General features: G+C 41.9%; 1 protein-coding gene across 1 annotated transcript in view; it reads right to left on the minus strand.

The window, feature by feature from the left end:
• Positions 1-1,946, minus strand: part of PLPP3 (phospholipid phosphatase 3) — an 84,077-nt gene extending 82,131 nt beyond the window's left edge. Inside the window, exon 1 of the mRNA XM_050751893.1 lies at positions 1,783-1,946. Coding sequence (XP_050607850.1) covers positions 1,783-1,921 — 139 coding nt within the window. The 5' untranslated portion in view covers positions 1,922-1,946. The remainder of the gene's footprint in view (positions 1-1,782) is intronic.
• Between the last annotated feature and the right edge of the window lie 11,632 nt (positions 1,947-13,578).

Here is a 13,578-nt window from a genome sequence, read left to right on the forward strand (position 1 = left end):
GAGAGTATCCTGCACAGGCAGTCTAGAAAGAGCTTTCCCTGCCACCAAAACACACTGAATAAACACAGGGAGTTCCAGTCAAGTTTACAGCAAACAGCTTCCATGTGTTTAGTGCTTCCTTATACTCCCCTAGGACCAAGGAGGGTCTTTTAAAAATTCAACAGCTTGATTACAAGACTTTAAGTAGTAATCTGTCCCACTGTGCATGATAATAAGCCAGCTGCCTTCAGGAAGGTAGGCCCCCCAGTGACAATTCCTTTACATAGCATCTTAATGTTGAATTAATATTGAGAGATGTGGAAATGGGATGTGCCACCTGAACTACAGTGACCTTTCTTCCCTTCCACTCCTCCACAGAACACAATTATACCTTCAGCTGTCTCTCCTTATCTGAAGGGGACTGTCCTTATTTTTAAACTCTAAGAATCCTATCTTTCTTTACTATGGACCATCAAGAGGACACTGCATAATAAGGACAGTGCTACAGCAAGAGTCATGAACACCAGGGAGGTGTAACTCCAGCCTAAGAAGTCTCTGGTCTGCAAAATCTGCATGGACAAATCCATTTCAAAGGGGACTTAGGTCTCCGTGCAGGAGTTCTATTTTAAGGAAACTGAATTGGGAACACAGATGTTTCTTCAGTTAGCAGAGTTGGCAGAACAGCTCCTGGACCAGATCCGAGTTCTTAATGCAGGAAGGGGCCTCGGAGAGCATCTACTTCAACCCACTCATTCAACTCAGAGGAAACTGAGGCCCATGAGGCAGTTAGGTGGCACACCCAGCAAGTGGCAAGAGCGGCAGTGTTCTGATGACAAGTACTGTGCGCTTTCCATTACACCATGATTCGCTTAAAAAAAAAAAAAAAAATCCTAGGCTGACTTCAACCTTGGAAGTCCTGTTCATTCGTGTGAAGCGCTTTCTCCCTCCCCTACCGAGTTCATAAATCCTCCTCACTCTCCCACTCCAATTCCTTTAACTCCCACCGCTCTTCCAGCTGTGGCTCCCAACGACCTTGGAAAACAGAAATGGATCATCGCCTCAACTTTCTGGGAGTGCAATTAAATTTGTGGTCCCCAAACAAGATCGCAGCTGGCTTTCCCAGTGCCTCAACGTGCCCATCAGGGAAATGGGGCTCATCATCCCTGCTGCACCAAGTCAGGGAGTGGGCGAGCTAAAACTGATGCCCGTGAAGCCGCCTACCACCTGGCACACAGTAGGCACTCAAGTGATTGCCGAAGCCGTGCCCAGCACCAAGCCCGGGGAGAGCACCTCCAGGAGAGAAGCAAGTGAAAAGGCCGGCTAGCCAGTCTGGCGAGCCTGGGCAGCAAAGGCGGAAGGGTTGGATGTTTACATACAGCCGCGGTAAGGCAGCCCGGCTCCAGGCAGGAGCCCGGCTCTCGGGGCGATCCATTTCACTCGGATGGAGGGCGACCAGCTATACGCTGGCCCTAGAGCACGGCTCAACCAACTTCCCCTACGCTAAAAGGACTAACCCACACCTTCCGCGGGATTCCGCCCGGGCTTCCAACCTGGAGACGACTTTTATCGAGCTGGTTTAACAGTTGCCCACGAACGCTTAAGCATGCCCAGACCCACTCAAGTACAGGCCAGGAAGTCGGTGGGATCGGGGAGGGCGGGGGCTTCGGGCCCGGGCGGCGCGAAGGCTCCCCAGGAAGGCTGCGGGGCCCCCCGGAGCTGACAGCGCGGCGCGGCGCGGCCCCAGGCTGGGCTGGGACGCGCGCCGAGGGCCGAGGGGCCGAGGGACAGCGGGGCTGGGCTCACCCATGAAGAGGCAGAAGAGGTCTAGGCAGATGAGCAGCACCCGCTTGCTGCCGCTCCTCCTCGGGTTGTTGTTGAGCGCCGGGCTGCCGCCGTTCTTGCTCTCCGGGACGATCGCTTTGTCGTACTTGTAGTTTTGCATGGCGCTGGCTGCGGCGCGAGCCTCCCGCCTCGCGAAGACGTCCCGCAATAGCAGCCACACACCCAGGCGCCCGAGTCGCCTCCTGGCCGAGGCTGCTGCGGAGAGTGGCCGGTCGGCCCCGGCTCCGGGCGCGGCGGCGAGAGTGCAGCCCGGGCTGCCTGCCTCCAACTGCAGAATGTGGTGTTTTCTGCTCCTCCTGCGCGCCTCTGCTTTCCTCTCTCAACCCCAAATCGTTCGAAAGTCCAAGAGGAAGAGAGCCAGATCCCGAGCAGAAACTTTTGCAGAGCTGCGCAGCTTGGGGCGCGCTGGGCTGGCGCGCGTCTGAGTGCGCGAGCGAGCGAGTGGGCAGCGCGGGCGCTCGGCCACCTTCCTCCGCAGCTGGTTCCTTAATGAATGGGAGCTGCGCTGAGTCCAGCAACTCCGGAGCGCCAGCCCCAACTCCAACTTTGCCTCCTCCTCCTCCTCCTCCTCCTCCTGCTCCTCCTGCTCCTCCTGCTGTTGGTGCTGCTGCCGCGGCGGCTGCTGCTGTGATCGCCTGGGTTTGTTTTCTGCACTTCTATTTCACGAGGTCCTTTAAAAAGAGAAGACGTGGGGGGAGAGAGAAAGAGGGACCTCCTTACTTGGCTCGGATGGGATTCTGAAAGCACAGCCCCTTCCTTAAGCTGCCTAAGACGTAGGATAATTAAGGCCACATTTTCCCCCACCCCCTTCAAAAAAAAAAAAAAAAAAAAAAGTCCTAAAAGGAAAAGTTGCTCTCAAACCAGAGAAACCGGGAGCCCCTAGCGTTCAGAAACACCAAATTGTCACCAAAGAAAAAATATATATAAATAAAAAGAAACATTTTCTTGCTGGCCTTGGGTCAAGTAAAAGTTAGGGCTGTACGACTAAAATGCATTTTTCCTCCCTTACAAACGTGAGGCCTTCACGTCTTTGTTGTGACTTGAATTGTATTACCCTGAAAATATAATTTTTAAGGAAAACTAGTTTTTTGTTTGTTTGTTTAAGATCTTAACATCCAGCACCGGGTACTGTGCTAGATTTTGAGAATACTAAGATGAAAAAGACTGCACGACTGTGGAACCACATCTCCTGGATTTCAATTCTGTGACTCTGTGCCTCAGTTTCCCCATATGTAAATAGAGATAACTATTCCTTTTCATATAGAGTGGTTGTGAAGACTTAATTTGTTAGTCCGTGTAAGCTCCTAGAACAGTGCCCAGTACGTAGGAAGTGCTCTATGAGGGTTAGCCATTACCTTTTTTCTGGGTGAAGGAGTCAGGCCATCCAACCCCTCTCCTGACCCCAAGAGTACTTGCACTATTATGGGGAATTCCAGGGTAGCCAAAATGCTCCCTGCTTGAGTTTCAGACAATCTAACACTTTTCCTTAGAGGCTGGCATCTTATTTTTAATTATTTTATGTGAGTTAATCTTTTTTCTAGAAAGAGAATAAACATTTCCAGGGCAAGGGCCTGCCTTCCCTTGTATCTTCTATAGTGCCTAGCATGGAGCTGGGCACAGTGGACAATAAATGGTTGTTTTCTCCAGGTGGCTGTTTGTGTGCATCCAGAAATGGAAATATTTGTAGCTTTTTGATAGATTACACAAATCATGTTCTTTCTTACACTGACTTATTTTGGGTTTTGATAACTTTATATGCAGCCACCATCAACCCTTTCTGGTACAATTGCCCTTTCTGGTACAATCCTTTCACACTACACACCCCTGCTCTCCTACATGCTCTGCCTGTAATGCATACCCTTTCCTCCTCTAGTTAGGAAAGTGCTTCTCTTGCTTTAGTATCCTCTGAAATGTCACCTCTTCTCTGAGTACTTTCTTGACTCCTGCACAGAATTAACTTCACTTTGCTTATAACTGTTTTCTTTTCCCCCCTTAAGGTGGTGTCTCACTCTGTTGCCCAGGCTGGAGTGCAGTGGCGCAATCTTGGCTCACTGCAATCTCCGCCTCCCGGGTTCAAGGGATTGTCCTGCCTCAGCCTCCTGAGTAACTGACATTACAGGCACGCGCCACCACGCCCAGCTAGTTTTTGTGTTTTTAGTAGAGATGGGGTTTCACCATGTTGGTCAGGCTGGTTTCAAACTCCTGACTTCACGATCCACCCGCCTTGACCTCCCAAAGTGCTGAGATTACAGGCCTGAGCCTACCTTGGCCTGATTTGGTGTTACAGATGGTTAAAAACTAGCAAGCTGTGTAGGTTATCCGTGCCACGGCATCTCTCTGGTACCTAGTACAGGATTTGCTGTGTACTGAATTAAGTTCAAGTTGGGACCAATTAGTAAGTGGGGCTTGCGAAGAAAGACAACATTGCTATCTTCTGGAAGTAAGAAGATCTGACTCTCCCAAGAAGTTTTGGAGCTGAAGCATCTAACTGCAAATCAGACACAGCACCTCTCAATTCAAATAGCACAGGTAAAAGCCAAGGTAGTTCAGAAGATAGATTCTTGAGATAGCTTTTTATTGAGAAACACCTTCTCTTGAAATGTTAAAAGCGTGTAAACAAAACAAGGCCAGGTTCATAATTATTGACATTCTAAGAGGAATTCAGGATTTCAGGGTCTTTGCCTACTCAACAATTATAATTATCCTTGAAATTCTTAGTCACCAAACCATGCTTTTGGAATTCCAATCTAAAAGCAAGCTTTCTTGAAACTGCAGGCCTCTCTGATCTTTCCCTCCTTTGAGCTCTAAAAGACCTTGAGTAGACACTCAAGGTCTTATTCCACTGGACACGGCCCTGTCTGATTGCTTCACTTTGCAAATAATGAGATTACTTGCAAAGTGAAATAATAAGACAGTGTCATGTGCAGTGGAATATAGTGGCTTGTCTTACTTGCAAGTGGTCATAATTTGTCCCTCAAAGATTGTTAGCTCCATGAGGGGAGAGACTTGACCTTGATACCGCAATAAATAAAGGTGAAATCCTAAGCCAAAGAAAGAAATAGTGACTACATGAATTTTATAGGTACCTCCCTGTATGTTTCCTGTCTGCTTTTCCTTATCTGTGAAATGACTTTTATTAATTTAAGAATACACATATTTCTAAAAGTCAGACTGGCTGGGTGCAGTGGCTCACACCTATAATCCTAGCTCTTTGGGAGGCCAAGACAGGCAGATCACTTGAGGCCAGGACTCCAAGACCAGCCTGGCCAACATGGTGAAACCCCATCTCTACTAAAAATACTGGTGTGGTGGTGCAGACCCATAGTCCCAGCTACTCCCTGAGGCTGAGACACGAGAATCGCTTTAACTGGGGAGGTGGATGTTGTAGTGAGCCTAGATCATGCCACTGCACTCCAGTCTGAGCAACAGAGGGAGACTGTGTCTCATAAAGTCTATTATTCCAAAAGCAGATAAAAGGGAAAATAAATGTATGTTTAAATAAGAGTTTTATATTTCCATTTATAAGGCTCTGTGGGCTATTTTTCCGTAACTAAAAGATCATAGTGTTCATTGATGTATGTAGTTCTATGCAAACAGGTATTATATTTGGATAACTTTTCAAGGGACCGCTACAAATACTTGTTATTATAAAACTGATTTGAACAGCTAATAAAATATAGTGTCAATATCATTCTTTGGATAATGGGAAATAAAGCAACTAACCAGACATATAAATTTGAAGGCCTCTTTGCCTTAAATCCTAAAGTTGAATAATCTTACCAGCAAATAAAATGCAGCAAAACAGACTTGATAATTAAGAATGGTGTCATTTCAAGGTAATTAAGTAATTAGAATTTCTGGCAAACAAACTTACCAAAATTCACACATTAAAATGACATCCAGTTCATTAAATTGGTCTGTATAAAAACTATAACATCAGCGGGGATAAATGCTTTTTTAAGATTGACTTATTATGTGTGGCAACAACAGCACATCATTCTTACATAACTGATACCTCCTAACAGACTTAAGTGGCTTTCATTTCTAAGATCTCTCTTTACCTCATAATTTTCTTTCTCTCTTTTTGACTCCTAATATTTAATAATTAATTATTTTTAGTTTTGAAGATATGAATTGGCTCTAGAAATATTTAAGAGGAAAGTAGAAATATTTAAGAGGAAAGTAGCTGAATCCCTTTATATAAAATTGTATAGTCAAAAGGTAAGAGCCTAAGTTTCTTAAGCCATTGAAATTAAGAAGACATAGACGTTTTGGCTAAGAAGTGTCTATTTATCCAGATTCTTCCAAACTGTTACATTCATATTCCACCTCTGGTTTTTTACTAAACAAAAATTGCTAGTTTGCTGCTGTAAGTGTTGGATTTGATATCACGAATGCTTCCAGAGGACTGAATGGAAACATTTACAGTAATACTCCCGAGAAAAGGCAGGAAGGGGCAGGGGATTGGAAGTCAGAAAACCTTGGTTCTGCTGTTTGACCTGAGGCAAACTGAATAACCTCCCTGAACCTCAGTTTCCTCAACTTTTAAATGGGACTGGCATTTTTCTCTAGTTCTGAGGATGGTTAAAAAGTATAAAATGAAATAGTACATTTGAAAATGCTTGGTACACAATAGGCAATCAATAAATATTAGTTGAATGTTAATTTTTTTTTCTTTGAGACAGAGTCTTGCTCTGTCATCCAGGCTGGAGTGCAGTGATGCGATCTTGGCTCGCAGCAGCCCTCCTGGGTTCAAGCGATTCTCATGCCACAGACACCCAAGTAGCTGGGATTACAGGCATGGCCACCAAGCCTGGCTAATTTTTGTATTTTTACTACAGACGGGGTTTTGCCATGTTGGCCAGGCTAGTCTTGAACGCCTGGCCTCAAGTGGTCTGCCCACCTTGATCTCCCAAAGTGCTGGGATTATAGGGGTGAACCACTGCGTCTGGCAAGTTGAATGTTAATATTTTCAATGAACACTTCATTTCTACAAAATACCTCATTTAAATACAGCTATTTAAAATGCATTTATGAAGTACCACCTTGAATATAACCACTTAATTGTAGTCATCTTTCCCTACATAAAATAACATCTTCAGCCTCTCAACTCCTGTCTTTTTAAAATATGCAATTTCTTGAGGTTTCAGAAAGTAATAATTCAAAATACTTATTTTCTTGAACGATTTACTTATACGTTGTTTCCTTCAGAACTGTTTGTGAAATCCAAGAAAAGCCATTTGCTTAAGCTAATAATCTTGTGAGAGTACAAGTGAAAGTACTTTCATTTTAAAAGCACTTTCACCTCTATTATCTTATTTTATCCTTACAACTCACTGAAGTAGGTGGAGTTGCTCTCATTAGTCCCATTTTACAGATGAGAAAACTGAGGCAAGCTCACTTAACTGGATAGAACTGGTTTTCCCCATAGGTAAAATGAAAATGATTCTAACATTAGCTCATGCAGGGTGAAGTGTATAATGCTTTACAGTTTATAATATTTATAATACAGTTATACTCCTTACAGTTCATAATGCCGTTTACATTTACTGATCTCGTTTCCGAATAGGTAAGGCGGATATTATTTTCCTTGTTTTAGAAATAAGGAAACTGAATCTTGGAAAGATAGGAGATTTGATTAAAGTTGGAGGTGAGAAGATTTCTAAAGAGCCACTAGAATCCAGGTCTCTTAATTTCTAAACTAAAGGTTTTTTCGTTACCCCACAAGGTCTCATACTGAAAGGCGCTCAGAAATTTCTGCTGTTCAACAGTGAATTCACAGAGTAACTTAGAGGGACTGAAGAATTAGCTTCATGTCTTTAGTAAAGAGACAGAGGGGAAGTTGTATTTTGTTTGTAGTTTCTTACAGGCTTGGAAGGGAACAGCATTGTTGCACCGTGTGTCTTTGAAACAGCATTTGGCTTCATAATTTGTCAAGCAACTTTGTGTTACAGAAAGGGAGCTTTAAGGACACAAAATCGTAGTGGCACCGGAAAGCAGTCTTGGATTCATGTCAACATTTTTACCTTTTTACAAGTAGTAATCTTTCCTTAGCTAGAAATTAGAGCAGTTAGGAGGTAATCTTATGGTAATTCAAACAGTTAATGTTGTTCATTAAAAAAAAAAAAAAAAAAAAAAAAGTAGAATGGATGGAGGAACTTGCAAATAAAAATGCTTCAGAGAATTTCCAAAATTGGTCAAACTAGAGCATGGCTGATAACTTAAAAGGAGAGTGATGCTGCCATCTTGTGTCATTATAGGAAAGTGCCATGGCTCCCAAAGTGAAAATGGCATTAATTGGTGGATAGGGAATTATTGAAATGGGAATTAAGAACTTTTATAGCATACATAAAATAATAGCCAACAGTTATTCAGTTTTGACAATCCAGATATTGGTTATTCATTCAGTAGAAATTTATTGAGCATCTGGTATGTACCAAACACTCTTCTATAAGCTAGGGATATGGCAATGAATAAAACACAAAAATTCCTGTCCTCATTGAACCTTTAGGCTTTAATTATTTGATATGTGTTAACTCCTTTAATATTCCAAACATTCCTGTGAGGAAGATTTTTTCATTTTACAGGTGAGGCTACTGAGGCACAGGAAAGTTAAGTAACTTTAACTGCTAGGTGATAGAGCCTGGATTTGAACCCAGGCAGTCTGAGATAGGAGCCATCAAGTCTTTATTACTATTATTCTTAAATGATGATTTTTCTGGTGAATATTTAGAATTAGCCAGTTGGACTCAACTTAGACGATCCCAGTTTTCTTGGCCACATCCGAAACGTAAATCAGGAGGCAGTTGAACATATGCGTTCTCTCCACCAGGCCTGATCAGGGTGTTGACCTTGGCCACATCAGTCATAGAGCTCCTTCATAGCCTATTTGATCGGTGCTTGTTTGTTGACTTTGACATCCACAATGAACCCAAGTGTATCATTGTTTTCTTTTCTGTTTTTGCACATTACTTCCTTTATAGTTTATGATGAAGACTTTCAAATATACAGAAAAGTTGAAAATAATTTACCGTGAGCATTCATATGCCCACTCCCCAGAATCTGCCATTAATACTTTATTATTAATACTCCAGCCTGGGTGACAGAGCAAGACTCTGAATCTATCATTCTGTTATCCATCAATCCATCTCGATTGGGACATTGTTTTTTGTCTTCTTCATAGCAGACTCAGTGGTCAGCGGAACTGATGAGGCAGAGTGAGTAAGCTTGTTTCTCCTGGGGGCGTTCATCCAAGGATATCTGGGCTGCTTCAAGAACCACAGTGCCTTGGGTCACTAGAAAGAGGGTGACATATGGATCTTTTTCTTGTGGCCAAAGCCTTTGCTTTGGCATCAGCTTCGGAGGGGCAAGACCTTCCTTCTTCATCTTTGGCACCATCTTGTGAAAAGGCTAAGACGTTAGTCATTAATCTATAGTGAATAAACTTTGTCTGTCTAAGGCAGCGGCCCCCAACCTTTTTGGCACCAGGGACTGGTTTTTTGGAAGGTAATTTTTCCATGGACCAGGGAAGGGGGTCGGCAGGGGTGGTTTCAGGATAATTCAAGCACATTACATTTATTGTGTACTTTATTTCTATTATTATTACATTGTAATACGTAATGAAATAATTATACAACTCACCATAATGTAGAGTCAGTGGGAGCCCTGAGTTTGTTTTCCTGTGACTAGACGGTCCCATTTGGGGATGACGGAAGACAGTGACAGATCATCGGGCATTAGATTCTCCTCCTTGTGAGCGCAGTTCACAGTAGGGTTTGGGCTGTTATGAGGATCTGATGCCATTGATGATCTGACAGATGGCAGAGCTCAGGCAGTAATGTGAGCCATGGGGAGCAGCTGTAAATACAGATGAAGCTTTGTTCGCTGGCTGGTGGCTCACCTCCTGCTATGCAGCCCAGTTCCTAACAGGCCACGCACCACTACTGATCTGTGGCCTGGGGGTTGGGGACGCCTGGTCCAAGGCACAAAGGAAAAAAATTAGTGGTTTCTGAAGTGGTACTTTAATTGTGTTCATCTGGGAGGAAAGAGTGGAAGGTTGTTTGTGTGCATGTTGGGCACATATATATAAACATTTATGTGTATTCACTGAATTAAAATATATGTGTATATATATACTCACTATATATATGTGTATATTTATTCAATGTATATGTGTATTTACTTGCTCATTTAATCATTCATCAAATTTCATGATCACCTTTTCTACGCTAGGATTTATGCTAGGTGCTAGAGATAGTAAAATTAATGCTTATGGCTTTTTTCTTCAAATGACTAATTTTTAGAAAAACATGTGAACAGGGCCAGGCGCGGTGGCTCATGCCTGTAATCCCAGCACTTTGGGAGGCCAAAGCAGGTAGGCGAATCACGAGGTCAGGAGTTTGAGAACAGCGTGGCCAACATGGTGAAACCCCGTCTCTACGAAAAATACAAAAAATGTGTTGGGTGTGGTGGCAGGCACCTGTAATCCCAGCTACTTGGGAGGCTGAGGCAGGAGAATCGCTTGAACCCAGGAGGCGAAGGTTGCAGTGAACTGAGATCACACCACTGCACTCCAGCCCAGGGACAGTGCAAGACTCCGTCTCAAAAAAAAAAAAAAGAAAGAAAGAAAAACATGTGAACAAATACTTGCAATATTATCATATTTCATTGTATAGTTTAAATTGTTTTCTTCAAAAAACTATAACTTTCTTCAGACACAAACCACACCATGTGCCTAACATGGTACATAATAAGGCTTCAAAAAGTAGTTCTTGAAAGAATGACTATAGGAAGGTTACAAGCGCAAGGTAAGGGTATCAGGGAAAGCTTCAATGAACAGATAAGTCATAGTTGCATAATAAAATTGAAAAAGATTTATAATAACTTAAGTACATACAAGCAAATATGTGAAACCTCTATTTTACATTGTTCATAAAACTTAATCCCAGATGGATCATAGACATAAACATGAATAATAAAATGAAACTTCTAGAATAAGATGAAGGATAATATATTCATGATTTTGGGATAGGCAAATATTTATTAAATAGTAATAAAAAAGCACTGATGACAAAAGAAGAGACTAATAAACTGAAATTCATTAAAATTCATAATTTGTATTTATTAAATACACCTGAGCTGCCAAACTATGGACTATATATTAGTCTGTTCTCCCACTGCTATAAGGACATACCAAGACAGAGTAATTTACAAAGGAAAGAGGTTTAATTGACTCACAGTTCCACAGGGCTGGGGAGACCTCAGGAAACTTATAATCATGTCTTAAGGGGAAGCAAACACGTCCTTCTTCACATAGAGGCAGCAAGGAGAAGTATAGAGTGAGTGGTGGGGTGAAGCTCCTTATAAAACCATCAGACCTTGTGAGAACTAACTCACTATCACGAGAACAGGATGGAGGAAGCCACCTCCATGATTCAATTATCTCCACCTGGTACCTCCCATGACACATGGGGGTTATGGGAACTACAATTTGAAATAAGATTTGGGTGGGGACATAGCCCAACCGTATCAGACTATAAACTTAACCCAGCCTGTCAAGTGTCTTTGTACAATCTGTGAGCTAAGAATAATTATTAAATTTTGACATGGGTGAAAAATAATAAAAAAAAGAATGATAAAGTTTTAATGGAATACAGCCATGCTTATTCAGTAAACATATTGTCTGTAGCTGCTTTTGCACTAAATGGCATAGCTGAGTAGTTGCAAAAGAGACCACATGACCTGCAAAACCTAAAATATTTATTATTTGGCCCTTTACAAAAAAAGTTTACTGACCCCTAAAACATAAAATTAAGAAAATAAAAAGGTAAGCCACAGATTGGAACAATGCATGGCCAAAAAGGATATTCACTAAAAGGATGTATATCCAGAGTAAATAAAGAACTCCTACAAACCGATAAGAAAAAGACAGACAACCAAAAATGTGTTGTTGTTGTTTTCAAAAAAAGAGGGGGGGGCAAAATTCTTGAATAGGCAGTTAACAAAAGAGGATATACGAGTGACCAATACACATATGACGAAGTGCTCAACATCAGTAGTCATTAGGGAAATGCAAAGTAAAACCACAATGAAATACCACTCCAAACCGCTATATACCCATCAGAACGGCTAACATTTAGAAGCTTGACAATATCAAATGGTGAGGATATGGACCAACTGGAGAGTTCATTGGTATAGCTACTTTAGAAAAGTCTTGGGTAAAATCTACTAAAACTAAACCTATGTCTATTCGACGGCCCAACAATTCCACTTCTAGGGATATGCCCATCAACAATGATGACATATGTCTGCCACAAGACTTGTACAATAAGGTTCATAGCAGCTTTATTCATGACAACTCACAAATGGAAACAACACAAATTAGAATAAATATATATCATACAGTGATACGCAGTGAAATACTATGCAGTACTGAAAAAAAATAAACCACAGCCACACACAAGAGCTTGGATGCGTCTTTCAGACATATGTCAAAAAAAAAAAAAAAAAAGAAATTTACACAAGAGTGCATACTATATCACTTTAGAAGTTCACAAACAGGTAACTTGTCTATGGTGATATAACTAGATAGAATAGTGGTCACCTTTGGGGAGGGAATTGTTAAGTGGGAAGAAGCCTTTTGAATGTTTGATTTGGATGATGGTTACACGGTTAAACAGATATGTAAAAACAGTGTGAGATGAATATGTGAACATAAAGCTTTTGTACCTATTGCACATATGTTATACTGCAACAAAGACTCAAACTGTCAAAAAGTAGAAAAAGATAAATGAAAGTACGAATAAGGATGGTAACATAACTTAGCTGTGTATGGTATGAATGGGAAAAGGGATAAATAGAATAATTTCTTCAATTTTCCAAATTGTGAACATTGATTATATTTATCCATTTCCTGTTTGGCCAACAGAGAAATAATTAATTATTCTGAAATTTTAACCTACTCACTGCAGTTCCCAAACAAATGCCAACATGATTTTGCCCTTGAACCACATTAATGGCTGTGGTCACATGAACGTCTCTATCTCAGATGATTCTCAGTCATCTCCCTCACTTATGTCTGTATAGACACTCCAAGAAAGAGAGAGAGAGGGAGGAAAGGAAGGAGAGAGAGAGAGAGAAAAAAAAAAAAAAGAAACAAGAAAAGAAAAAACATTTCTCGAAGACAACTTTTCAACTTAGAGAAAAAAGATGAGGAACATGAGAAAGTCCATAACATGGACAAAGAAGAACTAAAACACCTTTATTGAGTGTAGTGGATTGAATGGTAGCCCCCCCGATGATATTTTCACATCCTAATGGCCAGAATCTGTGACTGTGACCTTATTTGGAAAGTTGCAGATGTAATTAAATTAAGGATTTTTTTTTTTTTTTAAGACAGAGGCTAGCTCTGATGCCTAGGCTGGAGTGCAGCGGTGCTATCTTGGCTCACTGCAACTTCCGTCTCCCAGGTTCAAGCAATTCTTCTGCCTCAGCCTCCCGAGTTGCTGGGACTACAGGTTCGTGCCACCACGCCCAGCTAATTTTTTGTATTTTTAGTAGAGACAGGGTTTCACTGTGTTAGCCAGGATGGTCTGGATCTTCTGACCTTGTGATCCGCCCGCCTCAGCCTCCCAAAGCGCTGGGATTATAGGCGTGAGCACCGTGCCCGGCTTAAGGATCTTTAGATGAGATCATCCTGAATTACTCAGGTGGACCCTAAATCCAAGGATAGGTGTCCTTATAAGAGACAGAAGAGAA

Source organism: Macaca thibetana, chromosome 1, assembly GCF_024542745.1.
Source record: "Macaca thibetana thibetana isolate TM-01 chromosome 1, ASM2454274v1, whole genome shotgun sequence".
In the NCBI taxonomy this organism is placed as follows: domain Eukaryota; kingdom Metazoa; phylum Chordata; class Mammalia; order Primates; family Cercopithecidae; genus Macaca; species Macaca thibetana.